This window comes from Ranitomeya variabilis, chromosome 3, assembly GCF_051348905.1.
Source record: "Ranitomeya variabilis isolate aRanVar5 chromosome 3, aRanVar5.hap1, whole genome shotgun sequence".
Taxonomy (NCBI): domain Eukaryota; kingdom Metazoa; phylum Chordata; class Amphibia; order Anura; family Dendrobatidae; genus Ranitomeya; species Ranitomeya variabilis.
The window spans coordinates 662892292-662908600 of record NC_135234.1 but is presented as its reverse complement, the minus strand read 5'-3'; the positions used below and the strand labels follow the sequence as shown (position 1 = coordinate 662908600).

The 16309-nt window shown below is 44.1% G+C and overlaps 1 protein-coding gene across 5 annotated transcripts in view; it reads left to right on the top strand.

Moving 5' to 3' along the window:
* The window catches only part of PFKM (phosphofructokinase, muscle), a 135717-nt gene that overhangs the window by 47109 nt on the left and 72299 nt on the right, over positions 1 to 16309 (top strand). For all 5 annotated transcript variants that reach the window (XM_077297866.1, XM_077297871.1, XM_077297867.1 and 2 more), the window contains 2 exons: positions 6035 to 6108; positions 12343 to 12420. In XM_077297866.1, coding sequence (XP_077153981.1) covers positions 6035 to 6108; positions 12343 to 12420 — 152 coding nt within the window. The remainder of the gene's footprint in view (positions 1 to 6034; positions 6109 to 12342; positions 12421 to 16309) is intronic.

Here is a 16309-nt window from a genome sequence, read left to right as displayed (position 1 = left end):
TATAGCTCTCAAAATGTGGTGATGCAAAAACTATTTTTTTGCAATAAAAAGCATCTTTTTTTGTGTGACAGGTGCCAAACATAAAAACCGATATAAAAACCTGCTATAAATAGTAAATCAAACCCCCCTTTATCACCCCCTTAGTTAGGGAATATTAAATTTAAAAAAAGTATTTATTTCCATTTTCCCATTAGGGTTAGGGTTGGGGCTAAAGTTAGGATTACGGTTGGGGTTAGGGCTGGCATTAGGGTTAGGGGTGTGTTGGGGTTAGGGTTGGAGTTAGAATTGGGGAGTTTCCACTGTTTAGGTACATCAGGAGCTCTCCAAATGCGATATGCGTTTGATCTCAATTCCAGCCAATTCTGCGTTGAAAAAGTCAAACGGTGCTCCTTCCCTTCTGAGCTCTGCCATGCGACCAAACAGTGGTTTACCCCCAAATATGGAGTGTCAGCATACTCAGGACAAATTGCACAACAACTTTCGGGGTCCAATTTCTCCTGTTACCTTTGGTAAAATAAAACAAATTGGATCTGTAGTAAATTTTTTGTGAAAAAAGTTAATGTTCATTTTTTTTAAACACTCAAAAAAATCTTGTGAAGCACCTGAAGGGTTAATAAACATCTTAAATGTGGTTTTGAGCACCTTGAGGGGTGTAGTTTTTAGAATGGTGTCAATTTGGGTATCTTCTATCATATAGACCCCTCAAAGTGACTTCAAATGTGATGTGGTCCCTAAAATAAAATGGTGTTGTAAAAATGAGAAATCGCTGGTCAAATTTTAAACTTTAAAACTTCCTAACAAAAAAAAATGTTGTTTCCAAAATTGTGCTGATGTAAAGTAGACATGTGAGAAATATTACTTATTAAGTATTTTGTGTAACATATCTCTGTGATTTAAGGGCATGAAAATTTAAAGTAGGAAAATTGCGAAATGTTCATCATTTTCGCCAAATTTCCATTTTTTTTTCCACAAATAAACGCAAGTCATATCAAATAAATTTTACCACTAGCATGAAGTACAATATGTCACAAGAAAACAATGTCAGAATCACCGGGATTTATGGAAGCGTTCCAGAGTTATAACCTCATAAAGGGGCCGTGGACAGAATTGTAAAAATTGGCCTGGTCAAAAACATGCAAACCACCCACCCTTGGGGGTAAAGGGGTTAACCATCTAAATTGCAAAAAGCTGCTGAATATGTTGCAGGTATGCGAATAAAGTTATTCATTTTAGCAGTAGATATAAACCTGCCATAGAAAGTGCAAGAGATATGCGATACGCTGAACTGGTCGGTACTCGATCAAGCACCCAAATGCTCGAATATTGAGCCTCCTGTCTCTCTTGAGGACACACAGGTTAGTTCAAAATCTCATTTTTTGGAGTCCTTAGATGAAATGACAGATTTTCACTGGCCCAATACGTGTTTCTTGGCCTAAGCAAGTCACATCTTATTTGTCTTTTGGGGTGGCACTTCTACCATGAAGACATGATCCAGCATTCTCTGAGTTGTGATTTGTCTGCTCCTTGAACTCATTAATAATAAATTGGATGGTAATCTAAGGGGCTGGTAATTTATGATTTCCGAGGCTGGGGATAGGACTACACAAGACATGTACAGTCGCGATCACTTGTCCTTTTCTCTGGTGATCCATGTTGTAACCTGTTTTATCCTAGAGGTTATTGGTTTTGTCACTGTACTTCCATTGAGGAAATACCTCTGCCATAGTTTGCTGTGATGGCAGATGTTTCCACAGTAGATGACTGCTGATAATGGTGAGAAAAGGATTATACCACACGATTACCTCCTGGAGTGGTGGCAAGCGCAGAGAAGAAACTGTTGGAAGTTTGACATCACATGATTTATGATTCTGATTCTTTTACGTGATATATGTGACCTTGTCAGCAGCAGGTTTTACCTGTTTTTTTCTGTGATTTATGTACAGCCCTGTCATGCAACATTTAGGAAAGGCTAAGTGCAATATGAAGGGATAAGGGAAAGGGAACCAAACACTAGGGATTGGGGGAGTGGAGACCTCTAGACAGATCTAACGTCACCTTGTCTGCCCTATTGTCTCTATATAAGTTCCGCACCTATCGTCAAGCAGGATACCTATTCCCTGCCTGATCCTGGCTATAAGCCCTTCATCGGGAAGGACAGGATGTGCGCTAGTCAATCTTCACTACCACTAAAGACAGATGGGATATACAAACAAGGGAGAACACTTAGCTTGAGTAGACTCGGACAGAAACATCGACGTCCTCCAAACACCAGAGAGGAAAAAAGCCGACTGCTTTAGCTCCAAGCCGCAACAGGGAACTGGAGATAGAAATATCACCCGCACGACTCGAGCTCCACAGCCCTGCCAAAAACGGCGGTTATCTTATAGGGACCAATGAATCTAGGTCTCAACCTCCAGGAAGGAGCCCATAAACTGAGATTCCTTGTAGACAACCACACAGAATCATTCACATTCAGGTCCGGACTTGGCACGCGTTTACTGACAGTCATACATTTATACCTGTCCTGATCTGGTTAGGAACAGGTAGTGTCGAAACAGGACCAGATGGATGGGTATACGGTACTTTAGAACTTGCAGGTAGACACTTTTCAACCACATCCCGATGCAACCATGGGAACCAAAAACGACGAGAAAGGAGATCTGCGGTTGCCTTACCACCTGGGTGGCCAGCAAGTACAGAGTCATAATATTCTCTAATTACTTTGTGGCGCAATTTAGACAGCACAAACAATCTCCCCGAGGGTCAGGAGGCAGGGTGTCCCTCTGAGCCTCCAACACCTCACCTTCCAGGTCAGAGTACAAGGCCAAAATGCCTACCCCCTTCAGCAAAATTGGGGCAGGGTTCTCAAAGTCAGACAAAAATGTCAGTAAGGTCCCGGTAGATACAGCAGAAGGGGAAACGTTTAGGCAGTTACCATGACAGTAATCTCCCCACTTCACAGGCTCTCTGGATTGCCAATCCACAGTTGGATTATGCTTCACCAACCAGTGCAAACCCAGACCAATTGGAGTTTGGAGATCCTTCAGTACATAACAAGGGATTACTTCATAATGAGAAGACCCCACCTTCAGTCTTATATTATAAGCAATTTGTGACAGTGTTCTCTGTGAAAGTGGTGCTGAGTCAATGGTGCAAATAGGAATAGGTTTAGTCAAGCTAGAGCAGAGTTCTATCAAACTCTGCATCCACCATACTGACTCCAGCTCCACTGTCTACAAACACAGAATTTTTTTTCAGAACTTACTCTCTAGCACTACCTCTGCTGTCAGGACAAAACGAGAATTGCAGGTTGAAGACTAACACACCACTTGATTATCAAGCTCTTGGTTCCCAAGGGTTAATTGAGTCTGTTTTTGCTTTGTAATTACAGGAGGATGTGTCCCAATGAAATGTCCCTTCTTCCCACAAAAAAAACCATACACCCCTTTTCTTGCAAATGTTGGTGGTAACATACGACGTGAACGCACTCCCCAACTGCATGGGTTCCTCTAACTCCGCGCAAGTATGGGTTCACCCCCGACCTTCCCTCCAACTCTGGGATCTTGTCCCGGAAAGAGGGCTCAGAAGCAGGTGGTCTTACCCATCTATCCCGCAGGCGTCTAGCCACCCGAATAGCCAAGGACATGGCAGCTTCCAGTGACACAGGAGTTTCATACACTACTAATGCGTCCATTAACCTTTTCAGTGAGGCCCTGAAGTAATTGGCTTCTGAGAGTCGGGTCATTCCATTTGGTATCAGTTCACCACCTGCAGAATTCACAGCTATACACCTCCACTGAACGATTCCCTTGCTGAATGTGACACAGCTTGGATTGAGCCAAGGAAATACGGTTAGGATCATTTTAAATCAGGGCAAGGGCCCTGAAAACTCCTCAACAGACTGGAGACACATAGAATCCTGTGGCAGACAAAAAGTCCAGGACTGAGGTTCCCCCTGCAACAGTGAAATAACAATTCCTACTCGTTGCTCCTCATCTCCAGAGGAGTAAGGATGAAGTTTAAAGTAGAACTTGCATGCCTCCTTAATTACCAAACACTTGTCCCTACCCCCAGAAAACCTGTCTGGGAGGGCAATTTGGCGTTCAATCTGGACCGGCCAACCTGCAGCGTCCCCCACAATAGGAGTCTGCACGTGCTACCGTTGCTGCTGGACTTCAGAACGAAGGTCAGTCACCTCCAGTGACACCCTCTGCAGCTGCAGTGCTAGCGCAGCAATGAGATCCATGAACCCAGCAAACGAAAAAAAAATAAAACCCAAACAGAAATAAAATGCCACAAAAAAGGGTCAGTTTTTTTCCTTTTAGAAACGTGAAAGGCGGGTGATAATGTCACACAACGTGGAGGAAAGGCTAAGTGCAACATGAAGCGATAAGGTAAAGGGAACCAAACACTAGGAAAGGGTGGAATGGAGACTCCTAGACAGATCTAACGTCACCCTGTCTGCCCTATCGCCCTTATATAGGTTCCGCATCTATCGCCGAGCAGGATACCTAATCCCTGCCTGACCCTAACGATAAACCGTGCAACGAAAAAGGCAGGATGTGCGCTAGTCAATCCCCTCTACCACTAAAGACAAATGGGATACAAAAACAAGGGGGAACACTTAGCTTGATTAGACTCAGAAAGAAACACGAACGTCCTCCAAACACCAGAGAGGAAGATAGCCGACTGCTATAGCTCAATGCCGCAACAGGGAACTGGAAATAGCAATATCGCCTGCACCTTTCGAGCAGCAAGCTGGAAGTTATAAACACCCCGGTCCAGGTGTGTCAACTAGACCCGTGAGAAGGTTGCCACTTGGTCCTAGAGTCAGAAGGCCCAGGAAGAGGTCAGCAAAGCAAATTGCTGAGACTTTCTGCAGTCAGATGCAAAGCAACGGTCTGCAGACTCTGACACACGTGACAAGCCCATTGTGAGCAAGCATCCGGTATAAAACACTAATATTGTGACTAGTCTTTAATCCCGAAGACCCTATGGTGGATATTGTCTTTAGTCTCATTGACCATGATCGTCATGAGAGTGAATTAGTGCTATTTAATTGACTTTGGCTCATATTTTGCTTTTATTCCTTTAATATTGATCTTTTAAAAGGAAGTGGTCAGGTTGGATAGCACTATGAATGTTTAGATGTCGGGTTAGTCTGCAGATGAACAGTGTTAGAAGGGTACCCAGCAGCCGTTCTGAAATAGCGAAATCAGGGAGAAAGTTAACTTTATTACTCCCAGGAGCCGCCAGCTTTCTGTCATAGAGGCGTGCCGGCGCTGCCACGGTCATTGCTCACTATACTGTGAGCAGTGGCCATAAGCACACCCTGGCTACTTTGACTGACAGCCAGCTCTGCATTGCATCAGTGTAAAGCTGGCTGTCGGTCGCTGCAGGCTGTGCTTATAGCCGCCGCTCTGTGCAGTGAGCAGCGACTGTAGCTGCGCCCACAGAAATGGAAGCCCGCGGCTCCCTGGAGAAATAAAGTTCCATTTCTCATGGGTGTGCCGCTTTCAGTATGGTGGCCAGACACCTTTCTAATTCTATTAATCAGTAGATTAACACTATATCTAGAGATTACTAGCATATCCGACTGGACAGGTTCCCTTTAAATAGGAGTTCATTCATGTTAAGCTTTGTGATGCTATTGTAGTATAAGGAAGAATTTACTGACTGCTGGGGGTGAGGGGTCCCCAATAATCTTGAGTAGAGTGGAGGATCGGCATATTTGCCTTTACTGTATTCATTGTATATGGAATCAGCTATATACAGCAGTGCCATAACAATATTTGTCTATGGAATCTCCTCATTCAGGAGAGGCTAATCTGAGCTTTGTGTTTGGATGGCTGTGGTCTCCGTGGTTCAACCGCCAGCAATCAGTCAGTTATTTGTTATCCTGTGGATCAGAGTAAATTACAAGTCAATGAACAAGTTTGTCTCTTGCTGTAGTATTGTATTCTGAGCAGTTTGCAACAATAATATAGCAGATTAATTAGACTTCTAAAATAATCCATTTTGTCTTTATCTCCAGGAATGAATGCAGCCGTGCGAGCGGTGGTGAGAGTGGGAATTTATACAGGTGCCAAAGTCTTCTTTGTACATGAGGTGGGTATTTTCATGCTGCGAAAAATGAGTTTACCGTTCCCAAATCCCAGTGCTTCCCTGAATCTGCATCAGTTTACCTTTTTTTTTTAATTTTGTCTCTGAGTTACTTGCGGAGTTATTACCTTTTTTCCCTTTTGATGCAGAATATTCTAATTCCTGTTTGCAGTCCAAGAGGGCGTGTCAGAAGAGTTTTCTCTGGGGGTGTGATCCTCACCCACCCTATGATTCAATCACTGCTCGGAAGCATGTAAAACTGGTTGAACATGGTGATCTCACGAGATCTCCCTGTACTCTATTTGACTTGCCTATGTGTGTACAGGAAAATCTTCATACTCCAGGCTCATACATGATCAGGAAGACCTCGCTTGATCATGACAATCAGCTAGTTTCACATGCTGCCGAGCAAGAGATTGAGCAGCATCATTGAGGGGGGTTATAGGATTGCACCCCACAACCACCACCAGAGAATACTCTTTTTACATGCCCTCCTGGACCACAAGCCGAGAATTAGCATACTGGGCACCAGAAGAAAAAAGGGCATACAGTTGTGCTCAAAAGTTTACATACCCCGGCAGAATTTTTGCTTTCTTGGCCTTTTATCAGAGAATATGAATGATAACAACAAAACTTTTTCTCCACTCATGGTCAGTGGTTGGGTGAAGCCATTTATTGACAAACTACTGTGTTTTCTCTAATCATAATGACAACCCAAAACATCCAAATGACCCTGATCAAAAGTTCACATACCCCATTTCTTAATGCCGTGTATTGCCCCCTCTAACATCAATGACAGCTTGAAGTCTTTTGTGGTAGTTGTGGATGAGGTTCTTTATTTTCTAAAATGGTAAAGCTGCCCACTCTTCTTGGCAAAAAGCCTCCAGTTCCTGTAAATTCCTGGGTTGTCTAGCATGAACTGCGTGCTTGAGATCTCCCCAGAGTGAATCAATTATATTGAAGTTAGGAGACTGAGATGGCCACTCCAGAACCTTCAATTTGTTCTGCTGTAGCCAATGACAGGTCAACTTGGCCTTGTGTTTTGGATCGTAGTCATGTTGGAAAGTCCATGTACATCCCATGCGCAGCTTCCGGGCTGATCAGTGTAAATTTGCCTCCAGTATTTGCTGATAATTCACTGCGCAACAAATTTCAGGGCAGTTCTTGTCCCCTGAGAAAATGTTATTGTAGCTTATAGATTTTGACATGCTGAACACGAATATGTGCTTCAAAAGTCTGTATCACGTAAGGTTTTTAACCCCTTCATGACCGCAGCTTTTTTCGTTTTTCGCTCCCCTACTTTCCAGAGCCATATCTTTTTTATTTTTTCGTCAATATGGCCATGTGAGGGCTTATTGTTTGCTGGACGAGCTGATTTTTTTAATAATACCACTTTTTTGCAGATAGGTTCTTTTGATTGCCTGTTCTTGCATTTTAATGCAATGTCTCGGCGACCAAAAAAACGCAATTCTGACGTTTTGATTTTTTTTATCGCTACGCCGTTAATCATGTTAATTCTTTTTTTTTATTGATAGATCGGGCGATTCTGAACTCGGCGATACCAAATATGTGTAGGCTTTATTTTTTTTTTTTTTTTTTTTTTTTTTATTTTGATTGGGGCGAAAGGGGGGTGAGTTCAACTTTTATGTTTGTTTTTTTTTAATATTTTTAAACACTTTTTTGTTTTACTTTTGGCATTCTTCAATAGCATCCATAGGAGGCTAGAAGCTGCCATAGCGTGATCGCCTCTGCTACATAGAGGTGATGCTCAGATCACCTCTATGCAGCAGAATTACAGGCTTGCTATGCGCGCTGACCACAGGGTGGCGCTCATAGCAATCTGCCATCAACAACCATAGAGGTCTCAAGGAGACCTCTGGTTGTGATAGCAGCACAGCGATGATCCCCGATCACGTCACGGGGTCGTTGTTGCGCGTATTTATGGACCGGCTTCCAGAAGTGCATTTTAAAGGCCCGCTGTCAGAGTTTGACTACAGCATTTAACTACTTTATAGGAGGGGGCAGAACGCGATTCCACTCACGCCTATTGCGGGCACATGTCAGCTGTTAAAAAGAGCTGACATGTCTCGGCTTTGAGGTGGGCTCACCACCGGAGCCCACCTAAAAGCGGGGGATACTGCCAGCTGACGTACTATTCCATCAGCTGGCAGTAAGGGGTAAAGAAGAAACAGTTTATAGTCTGCATTACGACATCTGGGACACTACATACATGTGCATCGATCTCAGTATCAATTGTTCAAAAGTGTTTTGCAGATGACTTTCGTTTATAATCCGTGATTTTAGAATTATAACAGAATATTATGTTTCGTATCATTTCTCAAAAATGTTACGTGATAGGAAAAATCTGAAGTCATTTCTGAAATCAGCATGAAAATAATCTATCAGGAACACTCAAAATTGTCCGAGGGACAAAACCTTTGTAACACAGTGTAACGTGCTGCATTCATCTTTCCTTCAACTTTGGCCAAGTTTCCTGTGCCTTTGTAGCTCACACCCCCCCAACACATCAGCGATCCACCTCTACCTACCTATCTACCTTTTCCCGTTGATCCGATTACAGTTCTTTTGCTTTCCCCATGGCTCGCAATCCAGAAATGTCAGTGGCTGGATGAAAGATGCAGGAGTCTGTCTGGATCCCAGAAACTCACTCAGCGTTTACCCACACTGATTACAATAAAGCAGGTCACAGGTGAGGATGCTACCTTTAGTAGCCATTCAAACCCATTTGTCAATTTCTGTGTGTGTTATCAGGCCAAACTCACCAGGGTATGTGAACTTTTGATCAGGGTCATTTGGATGTTTTGGGTTGTCATTATGATTTAATCTGAGAAAAGACAGTAGTTTGATAATAAATGGCTTCTCCCAACAACTAACCATGAGTGGAGAAAAAGTTTTGGCGTTATCATTCATATTCTCTGAAAAAAAGGCCAAGAAATCAAAAATTCTGCTGAGGTATGTAAACTTTAGAGCACAACTGTATCTCATGCACAGGTGGACAAAATGACAAACTGAAAACAGCAGCCGAATTAGGGGAGCACGGGGATTTTGTAAGGTTACAAACTCCTTTTTAAAAAAAAATTAAAAAAAATGTGACAGGTCCTTTCTAAATTAATGGGAATCTGTTACCCTCAAAACTGAAATTGGACTATTTAGACATTCACAAAAGGGATGTAGCCCCTATAAAAATCATAATGGTGCTGTAGATTTTAATAGATTTAATTTTATATAAAAGTTTTACTATATACACTCACCGGCCACTTTATTAGGTACACCATGCTAGTAACGGGTTGGACCCCCTTTTGCCTTCAGAACTGCCTCAATTCTTCGTGGCATAGATTCAACAAGGTGCTGGAAGCATTCCTCAGAAATTTTGGTCCATATTGACATGATGGCATCACACAGTTGCCGCAGATTTGTCGGCTGCACATCCCAAAGATGCTCCATACAAGGCAGGATGGATCCATGCTTTCATGTTGTTTACGCCAAATTCTGACCCTACCATCCGAATGTCGCAGCAGAAATCGAGACTCATCAGACCAAGCAACGTTTTTCCAATCTTCTACTGTCCAATTTCGATGAGCTTGTACAAATTGTAGCCTCAGTTTCCTGTTCTTAGCTGAAAGGAGTGGTACCCGGTGTGGTCTTCTGCTGCTGTAGCCCATCTGCCTCAAAGTTCGACGCACTGTGCGTTCAGAGATGCTCTTAGGCCTACCTTGGTTGTAACGGGTGGCGATTTGAGTCACTGTTGCCTTTCTATCAGCTCGAACCAGTCTGCCCATTCTCCTCTGACCTCTGGCATCAACAAGGCATTTCCGCCCACAGAACTGCCGCTCACTGGATTTTTTTTCTTTTTCGGACCATTCTCTGTAAACCCTAGAGATGGTTGTGCGTGAAAATCCCAGTAGATCAGCAGTTTCTGAAATACTCAGACCAGCCCTTCTGGCACCAACAACCATGCCACGTTCAAAGGCACTCAAATCACCTTTCTTCCCCATACTGATGCTCGGTTTGAACTGCAGGAGATTGTCTTGACCATGTCTACATGCCTAAATGCACTGAGTTGCCGCCATGTGATTGGCTGATTAGAAATTAAGTGTTAACAAGAAGTTGGACAGGTGTACCTAATAAAGTGGCCAGTGAGTGTATGTAAATTAGGGGACGTTAGTGTACCCTTCGTGAATAAAGGACTTTGTGTAGTTTCAGACCCTCAAAATAACCATCTTCTGCCCCTTCACTTATGGTGATTGGCAGCGCTCATTTGGGAGCACTGCCTGATCTAAATCCCCAGCTTTGCTTATACTGATAATGCAAAGGTCAAGAGCAAATACAGTGGCAGTTTGGGCAAGGGCTGTGTGAAGTGGATGCTCTGCACACAGGATTGCAAAGTAGCAGGCAGAAGATACTGAAAGTGGATGACCATGTGCAACCCTGACACTGTATGGGCACGGGCTCGGCTCCTGCATGTCGGTGTGCGTGCACGCTTTCGTCTCCTTCTCCTCTGTGTAGTGGTCGCTCGCTGCACACTCGCTGTGATGCGCACAGGAGACGGATGAGCATGCACCTGCACACACTGACACTGTGTTTGCCTGTCCTCGTTTTTTGTGTGTGCAGGGCTGTTGATTTAAATCAGGCAGCGCTCCAAAATGAGTGCTGTCAATCTCCATAAGAGGACAGTTGAGGATGATAGTTAAAGGAGCGAAATGGTGCACCGAGCACTTGGTCACAGCAGTAGTGTATTGAAGCCCCCTCATTACAGGTGATTCTCACAAAATTAGAATATCATCAAAAAGTTTATTTATTTCAGTTCACCAATACAAAAAGTGAAACCCATACAAACAGAGTGATGTATTTCAATTGTTTATTTCTGTTTTTGTTGATGATTATGGCTTACAGCCAATGAAAACTCAAAAGTCATTATCTTAGTAAATTAGAATAATTAACAAAAAAACACCTGCAAAGGGTTCCTAAGCGTTTAAAATGTCCCTTAGTCTGTTTCAGTAGGCTCCACAATCAAGGGGAAGACTGCTGACTTGACAGATGTCCAGAAGGCAGTCATTGACACACTTCACAAGGACGGTAAGCCACAAAAGGTCATTGCTAAAGAAGCTGGTTGTTCAGAGTGCTGTGTCCAAGCATATTAATGGAAATTTGAATGGGAGGAAAAAGTGTGGTAGAAAAAGGTGTACAAGCAACCTGGATAACTGCAGGCTTGAAAGGATTGTGAAGCACACAATCCAAGCTGCTTGAGGTCTAGTGTGAAGTTTCCACAATCAGTGATGGCTTCAGGAGCCATGTCATTTGCTCGTGTAGGTCCACTGTGTTTTATCAAGACCAAAGTCAGCGCAGCCGTCTACCAGGAAATTTAGAGCACTTCATGCTTCCCTTTGCGACAAACTTTTTGGAGATGGAAATTTCATACTCCAGCAGGACTTGGCACCAGTCCACACTGCCAAAAGTACCAATACCTGGTTTAAAGACAACAGTTTCACTGTGCGTGATTGGCCAGCAAACTCACCTGACCTTAACCCCATAGAGAATCTATGAGGTATTGTGAAGAGGAAGATGAGACACCAGAACCAACAATGCAGACGAGCTGAAGGCTGCTATCAAAGCAACCTGGGCTTCCATAACACCTCAGCAGTGCCTCAGGCTGATAGCCTCCATGCTACGCTGCATTGATGCAGTAATTGATGCAAAAGGAGCCCCGACCAAGTATCGAGTACGTTTACTGAACATACATTTCAGTAGGCCAACATTTTGGATTTTAAAATCATTTTTCAAGCTGGTGTTATCAATTATTCTAATTTACTGAGATAATGACTTTTGGGTTTTCATTGGCTGTAAGCCATAATCATCAACATTAACAGAAATAAATACTTGAAATACATCACTCTGTTTGCAATGACTCTATATACCGTAATATATGAGTATCACTTTTTGTATTGGAGAACTGAAATAAATGACTTTTTGATTATATTCTAATTTTGTGAAAAGCACCTGTATTTATCTTCTGAAACTGGTTTTATATAAAGCTAACTTACTAAAATCTACAGTACCAGTATGATTTGTAAAGTGACTATGTGTCCGATATGAAGGTCTACATAGTTCAATTTCAGTTTTGGGGGTGACTCAATTCTTTTAAAGTTACTTTAATTTTGCTGTATACAAGTTGGTAGTATGATTCCAATGAATTCTCAATAAATGCGATTGTCATTCTAGGGTTACCAAGGACTGGTTGATGGAGGTGAAAACATTCGAGAAGCCACTTGGGAAAGTGTCTCAATGATGTTGCAGTTGGTAAGTGTGATGGACTCAAAAACAACTGTTTGCCTTCAGAAGATGCCAAGGGCTGATACCTCCTCAACATTTCATGACAAATCCTATGTTGGTTATAAATTAAATCTAGGCTCCAGCTACACTGTGGATCAACTACAGTGCTGGCGATGTATCAGCATTTTGATTTGGAGAAGAATTACACACAGACTTCTCGCCAATCACACCAATATTGTAGACCATGTAATTGGTCAAATATGGAGGTGGACGTTTTACAGTCACAAACTTTGCCTTTGAGGGGTTATCTGGTACAAATCGATAAGTCTTCAGTGGCCCTGTGTGACTGCAGACTTATGAATCCCCCCAGCGCGTGCACTGTGTGCAGCGGGGATTCGCCAGTTTCTGAGCCAGGACCAGAGTGTATGTATGAGTTATACATACTCCCGGCTCAGAATCCTGCTTGCGCTGGGAGGAATTCATAAGTCTGCTGTCACACAGGGCCACTGCAGACTTATCGATTTGAACCAGATAACCCCTTTGACCTCTTCACAACATATGACATATCTGTACATGCTACTGTATGTCAAGTTCCACTGTATGGCGCAGGCTCAGGAGCTGAGCCCGCATCATAATTGGTAAATGCTGGCCCCAATCAATGCTGTTTAAAAATTTAAAATGCTGCTGTCAATTTATTATAGCAGCACTTAAATAGTACAATTGCTAATGTGCACATGCACCCACTGCCTTTCCTCAACCCCACTGCCATTTTTTATTTACTGCGAAGCATAGAAGAATGTCACTTTGTCTATATCCTACAGTATGTATTGCAGTTTATAGAATTTCCTAAAGGGTACTAAACATAAAAAAAAAAAAAAAAAGTTTTGTAAAAAAAAAATAATAACTAGATGGGCATTTCCTGAAGGAAATACATGGTGCTTGAACAGCGCTGCCAGCTGCCAATGAACCTCAGGAGCAAGTCTGGCATGCAGGGCCCTGACCCTGGGTATCCAATTTGGCCCCTTGGTAGCCACTTTGATGTGCGGGGCCCCTTGTTAGCAACTTTGGCCCCTTGGTAGCCATTTTGACAAGCAGGAATCCTTGGTAGCCCCTTTGGCCACATCATCTTATACACAGACATCACTCCTATATACAGACACCACTCCTATATACAGACACAACTCCTACATACAGACATCCCTCTGTATACAGATACCACTCCTATATACAGACATACCCCTATATACAGACAGCACTACAATATACAGACATCCCCCTATATACAGACACCACTTCTATATAAAGACATCCCTCTATATACAGACACCACTCCTATATACAGAGATCCCCCTATATACAGACACCACTCCTATATACAGACATCCCTCTATATACAGACACCACTCCTATATACAGACATCCCCCTATATACAGACAACACTCCTATATACAGACATCCCTCTATATACAGACACCACTCCTATATACAGACATCCCTATATATACAGACATCTCTCCTATATACAGACATCCCCCTATATACAGACACCACTCCTATATACAGACATCCCTCTATATACAGACACCACTCCTTTATACAGACATCCCCCTACATACAGACACCACTCTTATATACAGACATCCCTCTATATACAGACACCACTCCTATATACAGACATCCCTCTGTATACAGACACAACTCCTATATACAGACATCCCTCTATATACAGACACCACTCCTATATACAGACATCCCTCTATATACAGACACCACTCCTATATACAGACATCCCTCTATATACAGACACCACTCCTATATACAGACATCACTCCTATATACAGACATCACTCCTATATACAGACATCCCTCTATATACAGACACCACTCCTATATACAGACATCCCCCTATATACAGACACCACTCCTATATACAGACATCACTCCTATATACAGACATCCCCCTATATACAGACACCACTCCTATATACAGACATCCCTCTAAATACAGACACCACTCTTATATACAGACATCCCTCTATATACAGACACCACTCTTATATACAGACATCCCTCTATATACAGACACCACTCCTATATACAGACATCCCTCTATATACAGACATCTCTCCTATATACAGACATCCCTCTATATACAGACACCACTCCTATATACAGACATCCCCCTATATACAGACACCACTCCTATATACAGACATCCCCCTATATACAGACATCCCCCTATATACAGACACTCCTATATACAGACATCCCTCTACATACAGACATCTCTCCTATATACAGACATCCCCCTATATACAGACACCACTCCTATATACAGACATCCCTCTATATACAGAAACCACTCCTATATACAGACATCCCTCTATATACAGACATCTCTCCTATATACAGACATCCCTCTATATACAGACACCACTCCTATATACAGACATCCCCCTATATACAGACACCACTCCTATATACAGACATCCCTCTATATACAGACACCACTCCTATATACAGACATCCCTCTATATACAGACAACACTCTTATATACAGACATCCCTCTATATACAGCGACCACTCCTATATACAGACATCCCCCTATATACAGACACCACTCTTATATACAGACATCCCTCCGTATACAGACACCACTCCTATATACAGACATCCCTCCGTATACAGACACCACTCCTATATACAGACATCCCTCTTTATACAGACACCACTCCTATATACAGACATCCCTCTATATACAGACACCACTCCTATATACAGACATCCCCCTATATACAGACACCACTCCTATATACAGACATCCCCCTATATACAGACCAGGGGCGCACTTACTTTTGCACACGGGGCTGGGGGCGCACTTAATTTTGCACACGGGGCCGGGGGCGCACTTAATTTTGCACACGGGGCCGGGGGCGCACTTAATTTTGCACACGGGGCCGGGGGCGCACTTAATTTTGCACACGGGGCCGGGGGCGCACTTACTTTTGCACACGGGGCCGGGGGCGCACTTACTTTTGCACACGGGGCCGGGGGCGCACTTACTTTTGCACACGGGGCCGGGGGCGCACTTACTTTTGCACACGGGGCCGGGGGCGCACTTACTTTTGCACACGGGGCCGGGGGCGCACTTACTTTTGCACACGGGGCCGGGGGCGCACTTACTTTTGCACACGGGGCTGGGGGCGCACTTACTTTTGCACACGGGGCCGGGGGCGCACTTACTTTTGCACACGGGGCCGGGGGCGCACTTAATTTTGCACACGGGGCCGGGGGCGCACTTACTTTTGCACACGGGGCCGGGGGCGCACTTACTTTTGCACACGGGGCCGGGGGCGCACTTACTTTTGCACACGGGGCCGGGGGCGCACTTACTTTTGCACACGGGGCCGGGGGCGCACTTACTTTTGCACACGGGGCTGGGGGCGCACTTACTTTTGCACACGGGGCCGGGGGCGCACTTACTTTTGCACACGGGGCCGGGGGCGCACTTACTTTTGCACACGGGGCCGGGGGCGCACTTACTTTTGCACACGGGGCCGGGGGCGCACTTACTTTTGCACACGGGGCCGGGGGCGCACTTACTTTTGCACACGGGGCCGGGGGCGCACTTACTTTTGCACACGGGGCCGGGGGCGCACTTACTTTTGCACACGGGGCCGGGGGCGCACTTACTTTTGCACACGGGGCCGGGGGCGCACTTACTTTTGCACACGGGGCCGGGGGCGCACTTACTTTTGCACACAGGGCCGGGGGCGCACTTACTTTTTAGCACACGGGGCCGGGGGCGCACTTACTTTTTAGCACACGGGGCCGGGGGCGCACTTACTTTTCACACACGGGACGAGAGGGTGTCATAGTCACTTTATTCTGATGTTTGACTTTGATAAATGATC